Source organism: Lygodium microphyllum, chromosome 22 (genome assembly GCF_053477565.2).
Source record: "Lygodium microphyllum isolate KBCC chromosome 22, Lygodium_microphyllum_v1.1.10, whole genome shotgun sequence".
NCBI lineage: Eukaryota > Viridiplantae > Streptophyta > Polypodiopsida > Schizaeales > Lygodiaceae > Lygodium > Lygodium microphyllum.
Genome location: NC_141156.1, coordinates 102,991,857 through 103,010,212, shown reverse-complemented (window position 1 = coordinate 103,010,212; position 18,356 = coordinate 102,991,857). Strand labels below are relative to the sequence as shown.

Sequence of the window (18,356 nt, the reverse complement as noted above, 5' to 3'; positions counted from 1 at the left end):
GCACGTGGTTCCAGGAAGTTGATTGTTCGGCAAGAGCTGTAGCCTACCCTTGCCGGACGGATCGACATCTTACTTCTACAGGAGCACAAGCTCACTCCCACCTAGGCCCTGCGGGTAGGGAAGGTACTTTCAAGCAGCTCGTACACTTACTGGGAGTTCGCCATAGGTGCCCACGGCAAGAGTGGATGCGTATGCACCTCTATTGGCCCAAGTCTCACCGCTTGTATACGAGATCACGTGACGATAGTGGGTGGGAGGGTTCTATGAATGAGATTGGATATTGGGGACTCGCGCCTTGGAGTCCTCAATGTCTATGCCCCTATGAAGGTTAGGGCACACAACAGGTTCTGGGTGGAGATCACGGATGATATTGGGGACTCGCGCCTTGGAGTCCTCAATGTCTATGCCCCTATGAAGGCTAGGGCACGCAACAGGTTCTGGGTGGAGATCACGGATGGACTCCCACAGGTGGGCTCCTAGATCATTGGAGGAGACTTTAACAACTTGGAGGCTTTGGAGGACTAGCATGGCAGAGGCAGAAACTACTAGGGCATGGCTGGGGAGGAGCAGGAGGCATGGGAGGTCTTTCTACTGGCAAAAGGAGCACGCGGTGTCTGGAGAGACTCTGCCTTCCACAGGAGGGAGAGGTCGTTGGACTTCTCTTAGGGATACAGGCGGCTAGGTGGAGTCCTACTGGAGCGGTTGGACAGGTTTTATGTTGGAGAGTGGGGAGACTCTCGTGGAAGCCAGATTGAGCAGTTTGCAGGCACCACGTTGTCCAATCATTGGCTGGTTCTCCTGACATTTGATCCCCAGCATCCACCCCAGACACACGATCTTGTTGGATCCCTGACTCGATCTATTGGATGGAGGAGGTGACGAGATAGATAGAGCAAATTTGGATAGAGAATGGGACAGGAGGGAGTGGATAGCAGAGGAGGTTGTAGAGGTCCTAGCCGAGTCAAGCAGAATCTGCCAAGAGACAGCCATACAGGCCCTGCAACAGAGCTAGGAGGAGGAGAGAGTACTTTGGCGGGATCTTGTAGCCATGCAGAGATTATTACAGGAGGCACCAGGGGATCCCACCCTCCACGCACAGGAGGTGCGTGCGCAACAGTCATTGCTGGCCGAGAGGACAGGCGCTCGGAGTTCTCTTTTTAAACCTCAACAGCCTTCTGGGCACGGAAGGGGGGCGCGATGTGCAGGGAGTTCTTCTAGGTGCATCAGCCTCGCACAGTAGGAGAGCAGATACGCAACCTTCGGGATCAGTATGGGAGGACTCACACGAGGCGATGGAGATTGCCACCGACTATTACACACGCCTTTTCCAGCAAGAGACAAGTTTAGCTAGAGGACAGAGATGTAGACAGAAGGTCTGGGATCACATCCCGTCCCTCGTCACACAGAAGAGATGGGACGCTCCCTCCTAGCCCCGTTCATGGAGAAGGATCTAGAGGAGGCTTTCCATACACAAGATGGGTAGAAATGCCCGGGAGAGGATGGCCTCTCTAAGGCCTTCTTCACTACCTACTGGGAAGTGGTGAAGGACCCCCTATTGATGGCCTTCCACCAAGAGATTTTCACTTCAGGACAGATGCCAGGGAGTCTTTTCAGCAGGCCTTATCAGTCTTCTCTCCAAAGGGGGAGACCGGTTGGAGCTTTCCCAGTGGAGATCGATCACATTATTGTCAATGGCCTATAAGACACTGGCAAAGATGATTGGTAGGCGACTACTCCCCGTACTCCTAGACATCATCCATGACACAGATAGGCTTTGTCCAGGATAAGAGTATCCTAGACAATGTATTTATCTTCTTTGATGCGACAGAGTGGGCTTAGCACAGTGGGTAGAGACTAGCCGTACTACCTCGAGAAAGCTTATGACAGGGTGGATTGGGGTTTCCTAGAGGGCACCGTCGTGAGGTTGAGATTCCCCCAGGTTTGGATTCGCAGGGTCTCCACCCTTTATAGATCGGCCACCAGCAGGGTTTTCATAGGCGGAAGGCGAGGGGAGGAGTTTTGGTTGGAGAGATCGGTTTGACAGGGCTGCCCCCTAGCCCCATACTTGTTTCTACTCTTTGCAAAGGCGATGTCTCTCTTCCTCAGGTCACGTGTGAGTGGATTACGTGGCGTTCGACTTCCAGTGAGAGAGGAGATTGAGTTGTTAGACTTAGAGTATGCAGATGATACAACACTCTACATAGAGGACGATGAGTTGATGCTGGAGACAGTGAGGCTAGTTCTTGACATGTTCTGTTTTGTAGCGGGAGCGAAAATCAATTGGCGAAAGTCGGTTGGTTTCCTCACAGACCCAGACTCTAGCACGCAGTGGGGCGTCCACTTGGGATTTAGATGGGTGAGCAGAGGGCAGACTGTCCGGTACCTGGGGTTCCAGGTGGGACTCGACATCACTCCTTCCTAGCAGTTTCTTCCTATCCTTGATTCTATTCGGAAGAAACTGACCTATTGGAGCCGGTCGAGCCTTGGTGGTTAACCAAGTCGTCCTAGCAACTGCTTGGTACATCGCCTCGTGTTGGTGCTTCTCCTCATCTGCGTAGTGCAGCTTCGCCGCCTAGTGCGGAACTTCCTTTGGTCAGGATCAGATGGTTTTAGGGATTCTAGGGCCAAGGTGGCATGGGTGACTATCACACGGCATCGATCAAAGGGAGGGCTTGGGATCATAGACCCAGAGTATTAGAGTATGGCCCTCTTGGGGAAGCTAGTTGTCCGCGTCCTCACACGAGGCGGGCAGACCTAAAAGGTCTTATTGTAGGAGGGTCTTTAAGACTGTAGACCGAGGCTTGGCGATGAGTGGAGGCCGTCCATGAGATGGATCTTCACGTCAGCTGAGATTACCCCCCCTAGATCACCTTTTCTACGCAGCTTACTTCACGTGTGGCAGGACCTCCGTAAAGCCCTAATCCAGAGCCCCCTAGGCTACCAGGAGGAGATAGACCATCGACCAGTGATTTGGAACCCCCAGTTCAAAGATCGGGTGGGGGCACAGATCGACGAGGTTGGCCCTCGTACCATCAGGACATGGCGGGAGGTGTACAGGAGGATTCGGGTGGTGGGCCTTCAGGAGAAGACATGGTGACTGGATCCCTATGTTTTCTGGAAGGAGCTCAGGAGTGGCGCCTTTGGATCTGGGAGGGTAGACCACTTGATGAGCTGGAGTGGAATCTAGGAGAGTGGCTATGGCCGGCCACTGCAGTTGCCAAGAAGCCACCTAGGTTCTTGGAGTACATTGCTAGTATTGGCAGACACATACTGATGCAGGAGGATATGGATTGGGCGCCGTCACGTAGCAGGCATTGGGCGGAGTACTGCATCACGGAGCCTTTCCGACGGACCTTTTGGCACTGCCTATGGGATAGCTGGAGGCCGAGGAGGGTGTTGTATTTCTTATGGCTAGTGGCACATGGAGGCTTGGCGGTGGGAAGTTGGCTTGCCCAGATGGAGGAGGGAGGTTGTAAGCGCTGTACACAGTAGCCTTTGGAAACCCCAAAGCACTGCCTTTGGTCATGTGAGGAGGTGCAGCTTGTGTGGAGAGGAGCATGCCGCATCCTTCGCCGTATAGCACCCAGCCTTGGATGTATCTCATGGGGAGCTTTCTGTTGGCCAGCAGTCAGCCAGGGCCGTCACCTTCTGTATGAGGCCAAGATGCAGGACATGATATTCATTATCGAGGCAGGGTCGTGCGTAGTGTTCGGTTTGGAGGCTCTACCCATCCACCAGGTACTGGAGCCCACAACAGACCGCTCGAAGGTATGGGAGATCATAGGGAGTCTTACTGGATGGCATATCTGGAAGGCGCGGTGTCAGGAGGTTTTCGGCAGAGAGAGACTTTCAGTACAGGCCACCTTAGCAGAACTCTGGACCTCCATCATCCACTCCCTCCACGACCGATGGTACCAGGTGCAGGGCGAGCCTAGGGCTCATCAAGAGCTTTGTTGTCATTTCATGCGCACTTGGGGCTGCAGGACCTGTTTTTCGTGATGCAAGTAGGCAGCCCCAGTTGGCGATACACAAACCACACACCACCCTCGGCTTCTTGCCCCCATCCCCCCCCAGACCGCCTTGAGAGGCTTGTATACATGATGTATATGTGACTTTGCATCAGCTCTAGCTAGTCTGTTGAGCATGAGCACTCCGTTGTAATCAGTTTTTTGAGTAATATAATCAGCCACATTTTACTTGCAAAAAAAAGTATCTCAAATGAGTGTGGCATCTTGACCATATGTGTCTCTTATGCCGCTTGGTGTGAAACTTGCCATGTCTCATTGTTGCAATCTTAGTAGATTCATGAAGAGAGGGGAACTCAATGGAGTCTAAGAAGTCATCTGAATTTGTATCCAACTTGTCCTTGCTCCTTCCCACCCTCTCATGGATAGTATCTATGAGACCAAAATCCTCCTCTTGAGTGCCATAACCTAGGATGTAGAAATGTCTATATCCAACGATAACTCTCTAAATAACCTAAGACATTGTGTTTGATAATCTAACAATAGATTGCCATCCCAGATCCAACAAAATGGATATACCGCTAAAAATAAGACCACAAAATCTCCCCATAGGTCTAACAAACCCACTCATATGACATAGAGCCCTTCTCCATACGGTTTTCTAGAGCCCTCTCAACCTCACTTAAGCCCAACGGATCAGCCCTCTAAATTTACGGCTTGGACTTCCGTCACACACACTCAGCCATAATCAATCAATCGCTACGAACATTATCCTAAGCAGCAAGCTATATGCCGGATGCGAGGTGACTCATGTATAGTGCTCAAACATTAAAATTTAAAATCACAAATGATTTTTTATTCATCATCATGAATGCACAATTTTTCCTAACCGTAATTGCTTCACTATATTACTATGAAAATCAATGGCACCAATTCAAACATTCATACTACCATTGCCTTATTATTCATGCTTAATCTACAAGCCTAAAAACATGGATACTTTATGTCAATACAACAATGAAAACATAATCATGCGCACATAATTTCTTATGTGTAAGTTGCTTCATTCCACACATAGAAACACCCACTTAAACCCACATTACACATGGGAACGTAGCACCATACAATCTCAAGCTACTAGAAATCCCACATGAACATGTGATCCATAAGAGCGCATGCTCATGAACCATTTGGGACTGCATTGGAAGTGCTAGGGGAAGGCATTCATGTTGATCCAAGCTACAAACATACCCTCTACGTGCCACAATCCATTACTAGCCCTCTCTCTAAGCCCCACTACCCTCTTCTCTCATAATCCCCATTGAAGATAAGTAACATATGAAATCAAGCTATCTGAAGAATGGAGGAGAGAGAAATGCAAGAATATCATATTTTGCACCAATTGATCAATGTGTTGCTAATGCCTTTCAGAGGCATATCTTTATTATTTTTCATGGATCAGACAAGACAAAATCATCCTCCTCTCCACAAATGGTTGCTCGATTTTTGCATTGATTTGGATATATGTCTCTGTTCATTTTGCCCACATTTCATTTCACCTAGTGCTAGACACTTTGCATTTCATTTCATTTGTTAAATGGATCCCAATGCTCCTCAAACCTAAAGTCCTTTTGACATGTTTTTTGCATGAAATGGGGTCTAACTGTGATGCAAATGGTATACACTTGTCCTGCAACCAATCTTGAGACACTGGCACCACCTCTTACACTTTGGGATTTAGATTTGGTATAAATACACCTTGTTGCCACTTATATAAGTGGTAGTAGGAACTTTTTGCCACATTAGCCTTTAAATTAGGTTGAAATGCCTTGAAACATTGCTAACATAGATACTAATGTTTTCAAAATGTTGTTCTAAAATGTCGCTTCATCTCTCTGTCTAGTGGCATTTTAGGAGAAGGCTCATAAAGATGTACAAGCGTATTGATCCTCACATACATGTAACTAGCTTGCAAGAAAACAACTAGTTAGTTATGAATTTGAGAACTTAAGCAAGCAAAAATCAACCTTTTTGCATGGTGGGTAAGCAATACATTGACGTGGCTTCAAAGCTTCATGATCCCAAAAATGGAAGAAGAGATGTATAATTACTTAAAAAAAAGTGTTGAAAGTGAGTAACAAACTGGCGTTCTGCTCATGCTTGACAGACTAGTTGGAGCTGATGCGAAGTCACAAATACATCATGCATACAAGCCTCTCAAGGTGGTCTGGGGGGAATGGGGGCAAGAAGCCATGGAGGGGGGGGTGTATCGCCATCTGGGGCTACCTGTCTGTATCACGAAGAATAAATCTTGGCCTCCCCAGGTGTGCAAGAAGTGAAAACGAAGCTCCTGACGAGTTCGAGACTCGCCCTGCACTTGGTCCCACTGGCTGTGGAGGGAGTGGATGATGGAGGTCCAGAGCTTTGCCAAAGTCGCCTGTACTGAAAGGCTCTTATACCCTCCATCCTGTGAGAACACATGGTCTTTCTGTATTGTCTTGCTAAGCTACTGCAAGCTCAATAAATCCTTCATTGTACTAGCATGTAGAAAATTGTAATTTGTGGAAGAAAGGGGAGCATCTTGGATGTATGCTGCCAATAACTAGAATTGAGGAGTGTCCAGGGTGTCAAAGGCATCAATAGAGGACTCAAATCACTGAAAGTGTGACTGTGTGACTCTGAACTTGCATCTGGGTCATGACCAGCAACAGTGCCTTGCCAGCTAGTCAAGTTGGATCCATGTGGTCACAATGGGCAATGGCATGGCGATGCTAGACAACGCTTTCTGGCAACTTCACATCCACCTACACAATTGTGATACGTGATATCCTCCTGACTATCATGGGTCAATGGGCCAATTGGCAGTGATAGGTTGGACAGAACTGACCAAATGCCTCTACTACTAACTTGGTGGCTTCTGGTTAAGAGGGAATCTAAATGTTTTGGGTACTATCTATAGCTGACTGATTCATATGCACAATTCATGTGGTGTAAACTATTGCAAGCTGCTTGGCATAACAAATCATTTGAAGAGGGCCTGGAGGAAGGCCAAGGTGATTATGCCCTTTTTCCCCTACTTGGGCGGAGGAGGTGGGGGATCAGGGCGGGGGGAAAGCTGGCGCAGCACAGCAGGTTGCAGGCAAACAAGGCCGGGGGGGGATCAGACGGGGGAGAGCTGGCAGGGGGGAACAGCAGGCGGGGGTGGGTGAGGCGGAGGCAGCACTGGGGGGGGGGGGGGGGGGAGGTGGAGGAAATTGTGCCGCAGGGGCAGGGGCGCGGGAGAGCTGGTACGATGGTGGGGGCGGAGCGCAGCACACATGACGGCAGGGAGCCGGTGTTTTGAATAATAGTAGTGATGAGATGAAGAAGAAAATCCAAAGATCTGATGATGAAGCTGTGAAAGATGATAGTGGTGTGAGGATACAGTAGGGTTTGTACAGAAAACATACAGAGAGTGTATGAATATGACTACCACAATGAATTTAGACTGAATGCAAATGGAGAGGAAGACAAATGAAAAATGGGTACCTAAGGAACACACCGATGAAAGATGTGTACAATGGAGGGTTGTCCAACAACTACCTTGTGGTGGCAGGCTAAGGAAGAGTGTTGTCCTCCAAAATGGATACTACATGCAATAAAACATCAAACTGAATGCTCGATGATGAAGGAAAGCACTAGGTAGTGTAGGCATGAGAAAAGCCAATCTTAAGGGGATACCAGAATCCAGAAAAACACACCAGCAGCTCTGATATCTAATCATGACTATGATGAAGGTAGCAAAAATGCAGCCATTAGAATGATGGGTGGTAGTGATGAGCGAAGGGTGGCAGCTTGAAGAACAAACACAAGGGTGGAGAGGTAGGGTGCTAGATCTTGGCAAGGGAGAGGATGATGACTCCTGGCTGTAGGGATAACAATGGCAGCAACAAGAACTGTCTCAGGCAACAGAGGAGGGAGATGGAGCAGCTATGATAGAGTTGGTTGAGACTGATGTGAAACTCAGCAGGGTAGAGGGGGAGAAGATGGTGATGAGATAATGAAGAGTTGGCATATAAGGTGTTGGACAAGGGACAAAAGTGGCAATGAGGAATATTTCCTTTTATACAGGTTTTGGGTCATTGTCCTACCATCATCCTAGATTCTTGCACTCAATGAATTAATTTATTTCGCCAATTGTTCTACGATTATCCTAGATTCTTGTACTTAATGAGTTAATTATTTTTGGGACTGTTTTAAGACCTAGAAATATACAAGTAATTAGTGCCAATTTCTAGTTGTAGCAGTACAATATCAATGTCCAATCACATGTCATGAAATAGGACAAGTGCACGGACACTTCGAGCTTCAATGACTCAAGTGTCTCTACACTTGTCTCCTCTTTAATGCTTTCCTTATTAGGATGAAAATTTTTAAAGAAATCCCCAATATTTCATGTCAGATATATTTCCAAGTATTGACTATAAACAATATCAAAATTCCATTTTGAGACTCACATGCAAACATATGTGCATTCTAAACTCTCAACTTACATACATGCAATGCACAAACTTTTCATGATCATGCTGTCTTATTGTAAGTGTCTATTCTGGCCGATCTTGTTGCACTTATTGTGTTCCTCCTAAGTTCTAGTGTGAATACTCCCTTATCCATGGGCACTTTTTACCTTGTAGTTGGAGAAGCATTTTTTTCCGTGTGAACACTTGTAAGTGGGTGTGGTACTTAGTACCTTAGGGATTGTACTTTCATATCATTCTCACATAGTGGATGTGACCTTCGGCGCTCTCTTCTCTCTTGCTGTTCACTTGTTCACTGTGAGTGTGCGTGTGCTGTTGAACCCAAACCTAATAGTGGTATCAGAGCATACCTTTTAGTTGCTGCTATCACCACTAAGCAGCCATTGAGCCCTATGCTTGGCTGCCCTTCCCTTTGCTCATCCTCAATGCTCGATTGCCTGTTGCGTTCTCTGACCTGTGGACAAGTGCTTGTCTGTCTTGTCTTGCATGCCCGCGATTTGCCTCAGTCGCACTAGGTTAGGCTTGCACTGACAGTCCTGTTTTGTATTGCATCGATTGTGCTTGCATCCTTGACAGATTGTGTGCTTGTCACTCTCCTATCAGTCTGCACCACTAGATGGCTGCCTGCAAACAGACCCGACAGCTCCCGTTCTGTCAGGTGCCATTTAATTCACATGTGTTGCATTGTGTTTCTGCCCAACACGTCAAACATACCAGCGCACAGCTCGACAAGCTTGTTGCCTGCTCGACAGTCTGCCTACTGCCCGAATCATCAACTTTTGACACGTCTATTGCTTTGACAAGGCCCAACAGTTCGTGCTTGTGCCTCATGCATGTTCGTCAATCATTTCCAAGAAAAACATTAAAATATAATGTGATCCAGCCTTAATCAATCTTCTATTCGTGTGCAACTCCTTCCCTAGTAAAACAATTTAGGGGATTTTGCTACAACCATCAAGTTTCTCTAATTTATTCAAGAATTTTGGGGTATTTCCCTAAAAATCCCAAATCTCACCAAAATTTTGGGGATTTTGCATTTGGTGCTCGAAAATTTCTGAATTTTATGTCAAAATTTGGAGCTTTTCACAATTGAGCTCAAATTTCACTAGATTTTAGTAATTAAATTTGAGGATTTTGTGAAAATTTTCCAAATTTATCAACATTGAAGTCAATTATACATCTACATTAACATTCATGTACATTGGAGCTCTTTCAACTGCAAATTTTACATCAACATTATTAAAATTTCAAAAATTTGGGAGTTTTTTTGTATTTTCTTTGCCTTACTTTTGTGCTGCCCTTGTAGTTCTCCTTTAGACAACAGCTGGTCCAAATACCAATAATTTCAGCAAGTAATGGTAGGGAAAAATGATTTGCTCAACATGTTTGGGGACTCCGACAAACTGGATGGCACTAAGCTCATTCACTATCACCAGTGGATCTTCCGCTCCAACTCATTGTGCACCTCCCATAGTAGATTGATTGAGATGGGATGGGCGTGATGCCCAAGCTTATGCTTTGATTGCACTTTTGTGCAAGAGACAAGTCATCCCGTATATTTGATCGCACAGAATATCCAAGGATGCTTGAAATAAGCTTGCTTCATTGTATCAAGTGCGCAATGAGACTCGCGTGACCTATTTGCGTAAGTAGCTTGAGATGGACCACATGATAGAGAGTGATTTTGTGGATGCATACATTACACATGTTAAGGACATTACGGTCCACGGAACAGCTTGCTAATATTGACGAAATAATTCTCGATGCCTCCCTTATATCTACAGTCTTGGCTAGTCTACTTCATATTTATCAGAGTTTTGCGACTATACTTCGTTTACTTGCAAAAGGAGATGCTAATGCATACACATTTGATGCATTGGTATCACTATTGTTGCAAAAAGAGCAATTAAGACTGAATCGCTCTAACATAAGTATGGACAATCAAGCATTTGCAGCCAACTATCAAAACAAAGAGAAGTCATGGCATCCCTCAAACTCAAAGCAGCTTTTTCTATGGACTTTCCAAGCACCAAGGATGATGGTGCTAAAAAAAAGATGTGATTGTTGTAGAAAAAAGAGGCATATTATTGAAGCATATAGAAAGAGGATGGTAAGTGAAAAGAAGAAACAATTAGGTATGAGTGTTGCTGAAAATTCAGCAAACACAAAGGGATGCAACCACACATTTGGCAAGCTTGGACATTGGTCAATCTTATGCTTTTGTTGTGTGTTGTTTATATGATCCTACTGAAAATTCAGCAAACGCAAAGGGATGCAACCACACATTTGGCAAGCTTGGACATTGGTCAATCTTATGCTTTTGTTGTGTGTTGTTTATATGATCCTCTTGCAGCACATTATATTTTGATAGTGGAGCTTCCAAGCACATAGCATTCTTTCGTGACTTGTTTGTATCATATGTAAATATATAAGAGGGGGAATCCATTGTACGTGCAAACAATGCTTCGTATGCAATCCAAGGCATTGGTCAGATTCCCATTATTGCAATGAATGGGAAAACTATTATGCTTGAAAAGATCTTGTATGTGTCAAGCATAAAGAAAAAATTGCTTTTAGTTTCAGCCATTGCATGTGCTGGTTTTGTGGTCAAATTCCACATAGATTGATGCAAAATCTATGATTCTAGTAATGGGGATGCCTTGTTGTCACTTGTACATTGTACAATGGACTCTATCAGCTCTAATTATAAGAGAGGAGAGCATTAGAGGATGCATTACAAGTTGATGCCACCATTGTGGATGACATTGAGTTATGGCATGTTCGGTTTGTTCATCTTAATTATGGTAGGGGGGTACTTTTGCAATAGTCTAAGAACATTGGGCAGCTTTGTCAAGGTTTTCAGATGCAAGACTGAAAGCCGATCTCTACTCCAATTGAGACAGCCCATAGGTTTACACTTGAAGATGTAGGAGAATCATTTCATACTTCTCTTTATCAGCAGGTTGTTGGCTGTTTATTGTATCTGTGTAATACATGGCCGGATTTACAATTTGGGGTCTCTCAGTTGGCATGAATTATGCACAGCCTTGGTACTACACATTGGCAAGCAATTAAGCGCGTCTTTCATTATCTTAGGCACTTAGACATTGGGCCTTTTTTATCCTAAAGATACTAATCTTTGCTTGCTGAATATAGGGTAGCATTTATAGCTACATTGGAATGTGTATGACTCAGATGCCTTTTGGTCGATCTTAATATGGGATAGCAGTCACCCACTCCTATCTGTACTGATAGTTAGAGTGCCATGGCAGTTGTGAGGATTCCAAATTTTTTATGCTCATACTACGCACATTGAGGTGCATTATCATTATGTTAGAGAAATGCTCCATGTGGGGAGATTGACTTGGTTTATGTCCCTATATAGGACGACTTGGCAGATGTGTTTACGAAAGCTCTCTCTAGAAAGAAGTTTGAAGCCTTTTGCAAGGCTCTAGGGTTATACCATTTGGGGATTGATCTGCCTATTTCTTGTATAAGTTCACACCATTCACTCAAGGGGTGTTTGTTACATTTACTGTGTTCCTTCTAAGTTTTGGTGTAAACCTTGCCTTATCCATGGGCACTTTTTACATTCTAGCTGGAGAAGAGTTTTTTCCCCGTGTGAACACCCATCAATGGGTGTAGTACTTAGTACTTTAGGGGTTGTACTTTCATATCATTCTCACATAGTGGATGCGACCTTCTAGCACTCTCCTCTCTCTTGTAGTTCATTTGATCACTATGAGTGTGTGTGTGTGTGTGTGCGAGTGCGCATATTGCTGAACTCAAACCTAATAGATCTAGTCCACAACCCAACTTGTTAATCCTCTTTGTGCGCAAGTCTAGCACTAATATACTTGAGTTCAAGTCGCCAACAACCAACCAGGTCATAGAGGAAGAAGTGTGCATTGTCTTTGCTCTAACCCACTACTTGGGTCCATCATAATCTATGACCACTTCAAGTCTAGTGCACTATTCTAGATGCCTTTTAATTTCAAATGGACACAAATCAAACTAATCAAATGTGCAAAATTTACCAAAAGGATAAAAGTTTATTTCTTGTTGAGCTGTGATGCTTTAATCATGCTTAACATCTCTACCGTCCTACTATGTACATATCAACTCACATAGGAGACGGTGCCAGTGGCTATAGATGGAAAGAGGAGATTTGGATTCTTCACATCAAATGACTCATGCCAAGGGATAGATACTACCGAAAGAATTCCCTATTGACTTGAAGCCACTAGCCAATGAAAAGAAGGGGATTGGAGCTGGAATGACAGCCAAGAAGGGGAAGAAGGGCATAATCACCTTGGCCTTCCTCCAGGCCCTCTTCAAATGATTTGTTATGCCATGCAGCTTGCAATAGTTTACACCACATGACTTGTGCAAATGAATCAGTTGGCTATAGATAGTACCCAAAACATTTAGATTCCCTCTTGACCAGAAGCCACCAAGTTAGTAGTAGAGGCATTTGGTTAGTTCTGTCCGACCTATCACTGCCAATTGGCCCATTGACCCATGATAGTCAGGAGGATATCACGTATCACAATTGTGTAGGTGGATGTGAAGTTGCCAGAAAGCAGTTGCCTAGCATCGCCATGCCATTGCCCGTTGTGACCACATGGATCCAGCTTGACTAGCTGGCAAGGCACTGTTGCTGGTCATGACCCAGATGCAAGTTCAGAGTCACACAGTCACACTTTCAGTGATTTGAGTCCTCTATTGATGCCTTTGACACCCTGAACACTCCTCAATTCTAGTTGTTGGCAGCATACATCCAAGATGCTCCCCTTTCTTCCACAAATTACAATCTTCTACATGCCAGTACAACGAAGGATTTATTGAGCTTGCAGTAGCTTAGCAAGACAATACAGAAAGACTATGTGTTCTCATTGCAATCAGCATGAGACTCATTTAGTCTGGTTATGGCCACATGTCATTGTTGACGTTATCACAAGTGGCTACTTTTTCCTGTACATTACAGCAAAGGGATGGTCATATCGAAGACACACAAGCCATATAAATAAAAGTAGCAGTAAAATCTTCTAACAGTTAAAAGAAAAAAGAATACCTTTCCATATGCTACATATGTCAAGTGTGGCTCCTTATGCTTGGAGGAGAAAACAATGTCTACATTTTATGATCATGTAAAAAGTGTTAGCCAATTTTGTGTAGGAATTGACATTGGCCTTTGATATTGCAGCCAACCATCCATAATCAGTAATCGACTTCAATTCAGACAAAGTCAGTGCAGCAATGTAACACTTCTTCGTTAGATAGGGCAATTATGGGCTTACATTAGATGTTGATGATTGCTACAAGCATTAGCAAAGAGCTGAGTGTGGAAAGTCATACAACCACCTTTTGCAACAATTCAGATGAAAGACAGCTTCAGTTGTTTCGTTTTCCGCGATACCCCAGTAGTCCTAGCTGTAAACGATGGATACTAGGCATTGTACGTATTGACCCGTCAGTGTTTTAAAAAGTTCTTCTTATGACTAATAAGAAAAAATCCTGCATTGTTTTGATATTCGAGCATCAAAACGTTTGCTATAGAGAAAACATAGAAAGGCAAATCCAAACATTGCCTACAATGCCTGCTACCACAGAGATTTAGCAGCACACAGATGAGAATGGCAGCATTGGATCTTGCCTTTCTGCCTTCTGGCCTCTTCAAGCTTTTCAGAGGTGAGGTTCTGCCATTTCACACGCAAATTATATATGATATCAAGCAATAGGCTCAATCAGGATTTGAGAGGCTTTAGATTGCCAGAATGACTGTCTCGATGCTGTGGTCTCTGTAGGCTTTGGACATTTATGATGGTACGAGTGAAGTTCTATCAGTCTAGATTCCGAGCTTTGTTATTGGCAGGTATAGACTAGACAATAGGGCAACTGAATCTTTATCACATAAGCAGTTAGTGTTGCTGAAGCATCTATGCGGGTGTATCTGGTACATAGCTTTACTCAACATTAGCAGGCTAGAAAGAAGGGATATGCTTGTAATATCTTGCCATAGTCTTCGAGTAGGACAGAGGAGGCTGGCAAATGTCCTTTCCCCTAATGTCATCCCCAGCAGTGTATTGCAGTCTGGAAGGTCTGTTTTCACTTGTTAGTCTTATAGGTGGCTTTGTGGCCTTTTATGGCTGCTTTTTGATCATTTGGTGTGTCTTTGACACAACAAGCTGAGAACCTACACAATGCCAAGTACGTGAATACCAGTTCTAAGATTCTCTACAATTATCTGGGGCAGGCCTTTTCCCTATACATCTCTTCATGCATTTGTCTCCATTGAGAAAAAACAAATAAAGGCACCATTTTCAGACAATTGTATTTTTTGCAGGTATCATTCTTTTCGAGAGCTTGCAGCTGACAGGATTTATCCAGTTTGCTGTTCGGCAGTCAGCAGAAGTAGAGACCTACTTCACCAGTGTGGAACGGATACAAACTTATTGTAAACTCAAGACAGAAGCAGATCCTAACACTGTCCCAGGTGTCATCGATACAAAGTGGCCCTCAAATGGAGAGATTGAGTTCAAGAAGTATAAAATGACTTACAGAGAAGATTTGCCACCTGTTTTGGATGGCATCTCCTTCAAGGTATGTTCTTATAGCACACGTCCAGTTCTCGGATAGCTGCCTTTGAATGATGCTTATAGTTTTGTTCCCTTCTATACTTAACAGGTTAATGCAAGAGAAAAAATTGGAATACTAGGCCGGACAGGTGTAGGAAAATCAAGTCTTGCTGCAGCACTTTTCCGCATGGTAGAAAATCCAAAATGCACAGGGGACATTTTTATTGATCAGGTCAACATCAAACGTGTTGGGTTGGATGACTTGCGTCAACGTCTCTCAATCATCTCTCAGGTCAGCTGTATCAAACAATAATATGACTGGCATTGTAACTCCAATATTTGGGCACAAAACTTTATCCCACAAACTGCTGGATAGTTTATAATTCAACGCCTGATAGATTAACTGAAAACTTTGTGGTTTGGTTGCTGAGCAGGATCCAATTCTGTTTGAAGGTTCACTCAGGTTCAATATTGATCCATTTGGAGTATATTCTGATGCTGAGATAAATGAGGTCTTGTCAAGAGTGCATCTTAAGAAAAAGATCCAGAGTTTGGACAATGGCCTCGATAGTTTGATTGCACAAAATGGGGAAAACTTCAGTGTTGGCCAAAGACAGCTTATCTGTCTGGCGAGGTCACTTCTGAGAAGGTTATCCTCCCCCATTAAGCGCTTGCAGATTCTTGTGGTTCTTGGGTGTCTATGACTAACTAGATTGTCTAGAGAGATGGATGTGATTCTTGTGGTTCCTAGGTCTCCTATATGTTTAACTAGATTGTCTAGGGATGTACATGATTGTCTAGTCTCTTTGTCTTGACTGTATTGTCTGAAGACATGATTTCTAGGTCTCCTGTATGTGTAACTGGGTTGGATACTCAAGCCAAAACCCTCGTATTTAGTATTCCAAACTGAACTTACACGAGAATGTTTTATGAAGGTCACGAATCGTAGTGATGGATGAAGCAACAGCAGCTGTGGATGGAGAGACTGACGGGCGCATCCAGGCTACAATTCGTACAGCTTTGCATGACTGCACTGTACTTACCATCGCCCACAGGATTGATACGGTGATCGATTGTGACCGGGTCTTGGTCCTCGTTGCAGGGGGCCATGTTGGAGAATATGACTCTCCTTGCAATCTGCTAGACCTTCAAGGTAGGTACATTCTAGACTTTCCTTTGCCTTTTTCTATGCTTGACAAACGAAAAACAAAAATTCCTGTTGAAAAGGACCATGTCCTGGTTTCTCGATCAAGGAATCAAGTTTTATATCCATGTGCAGATAACGTGCCGGTTAGTAGGAAAGAAATATTTCCTGCGTGTTGCTCTAAGACTGAATGTTAAGATTTGTTTTTAAGCGCTGGTCATTAATTTTGTCAGAAAATGGAGGAACAAGCATCTTTGCAGAGATGGTTCAGCAGACCGGCTCTGTTATGTCGAAGAAGTTACACGAAGCAGCACGTGCAGCAGAAAGAAGCCGCAAGGACCTGAAAGATTAAGGCAGCAGGGCTCATCTCACCTCCACGTATCTACTGGGAGCTATCTAGGTATGTAGGATTCACCCCATCTCCAGCAATTGAGTTTGGAAATACTCATACGAGAGATACACATTCTATGAAGAAGCAAACGGGCTTACACATTCTATGAAGAAGCAAACCAAATCATGGGTTTCCCTGTGCGATCAGTTCCCAAACTGTCCTTTGAGAAAATTTCAATCTTCCCAAATTTTTAAACTGCAAATGTTGAGACCTTTAAAATCTTCCCAACATTTCAAACTGCAAATGTTGGGGAGATTTTAAACTGCCAGTTGGAAACTCATCATTTCGCACAAGCCTGTCGTGGCTCTTGACTTTTAAAAAACAGTTGGGTCAACAAAGGACACTTTTCTCCCAAAATTAAAATTTTAAAGGGCTCCAATTGTTTGAGACTTACGAAACTTGCAAATGTTGGGGAGATTTAAAGGTGCTCATCATTTAATATAAGCATGTCATGGCTTTTGACTTTTAAGAAAAGTTGACGAATCATTTTTGAAAGGTCTACATGACTAGTTGATAATAGTGAGAGATCATTGGAATAGTTGGAACAGATTAGTTTTATACACATAGAAGTCAAGTATACAACAAATTGTGATTGGGCTTGAAATTTGACATCCAAGGTTTGTCTTCAAGAAAAGAATGAATGAAACCTTTATTCTTTTTTGTGAGCTTCAGTTTTATGCTCTTGCTCTAAAGTTGGGCATCAACTTTGAGGAAGCTTACAAGAAAACATTTTTTGTTAGAACTTAAGTGATTGCAACTCTTATTCTAAATGTAATCTCTTAGAATATATAATACAAAAAACAAGCATAAACTAGTGTGAAAGAAAAGCACAACAAAAATTGTTCCATATTCTTAAGACAAAAGCTTTCAATGATCTAAACTCTTGTATTGTGAGAGTGTACAATGGAAGAAAAAATGAACATGGAGAGAGAATGAGAGATTGCAATGAAAGAAGAGAATAAGGAGAAAATCTACATCAAATCGGATGAAAGTGAAATGGAAAAGATCCCTGCATATAGCCCAAGGCATCAATGAGGGCATTGGATTTGGCTAATGATGGAAGGTACACTAGAAGATGGAGCAAAGCCCTTGTATGTCGAAGTGTACTGAAACTTATAAAGAATAAAACCATGAATGTCCATCCAAGCGTGAAGGATAGTTATAAATAGCCATAATTAGTCAAACCTTATCAACTTGCTCCAGTAGGCAAAAGAGATACTAGTTGATTGGTGTTCATGAATAAACTAATCAAGAAAATACATATCACCATCATAAATGTTGGTCACTCCATCCAGGCCAACATGAATGCAATCCAAGCTCACTAAAAAGAAATGCATTGAGCTCAAAGATAACAAATCAATGTGAATATTCATAACATGATTGAAAAAGCAATGCATGCTCTAGACAGAGTTGCCTCCTTTGTTTAAAAAAAAAAAGATAAAGTGTTAGAGCTTCTTATGTCCTCGTCTAATGCACATTAAGACTCAGGTAGGAGATAAGCATGAATGACACATGATTGCTAATACCTCCTTTAGATCTTAGAAGTGGTTGAAGGCCAAAGAAGATGAAACGGATCCAAGGATGGTAGAATAAGTACCAAAGATAAAGAAGTCAGTCATGGATGAAGAAGCTCCTTATGATCTTGGAAAACCCCCTCTAAAACACAAGGAGCTAGGGAATCTATAGTTGCATTTGCAATATTGTGCCCCTTTAAAAGAGATGGAAGATACGAGGGAACCGCCAAAGGAGATGGTAGGGGAT

The 18,356-nt window shown here is 43.6% G+C and overlaps 1 protein-coding gene across 1 annotated transcript in view; it reads left to right on the top strand.

Moving 5' to 3' along the window:
- The window catches only part of LOC148017456 (uncharacterized), a 193,581-nt gene extending 176,657 nt beyond the window's left edge, over positions 1-16,924 (top strand). The window contains exons 17-21 of the mRNA XM_087663178.1: positions 14,829-15,085; positions 15,170-15,352; positions 15,495-15,709; positions 15,996-16,213; positions 16,438-16,924. Coding sequence (XP_087519304.1) covers positions 14,829-15,085; positions 15,170-15,352; positions 15,495-15,709; positions 15,996-16,213; positions 16,438-16,556 — 992 coding nt within the window. The 3' untranslated portion in view covers positions 16,557-16,924. The remainder of the gene's footprint in view (positions 1-14,828; positions 15,086-15,169; positions 15,353-15,494; positions 15,710-15,995; positions 16,214-16,437) is intronic.
- Positions 16,925-18,356: the final 1,432 nt, after the last annotated feature.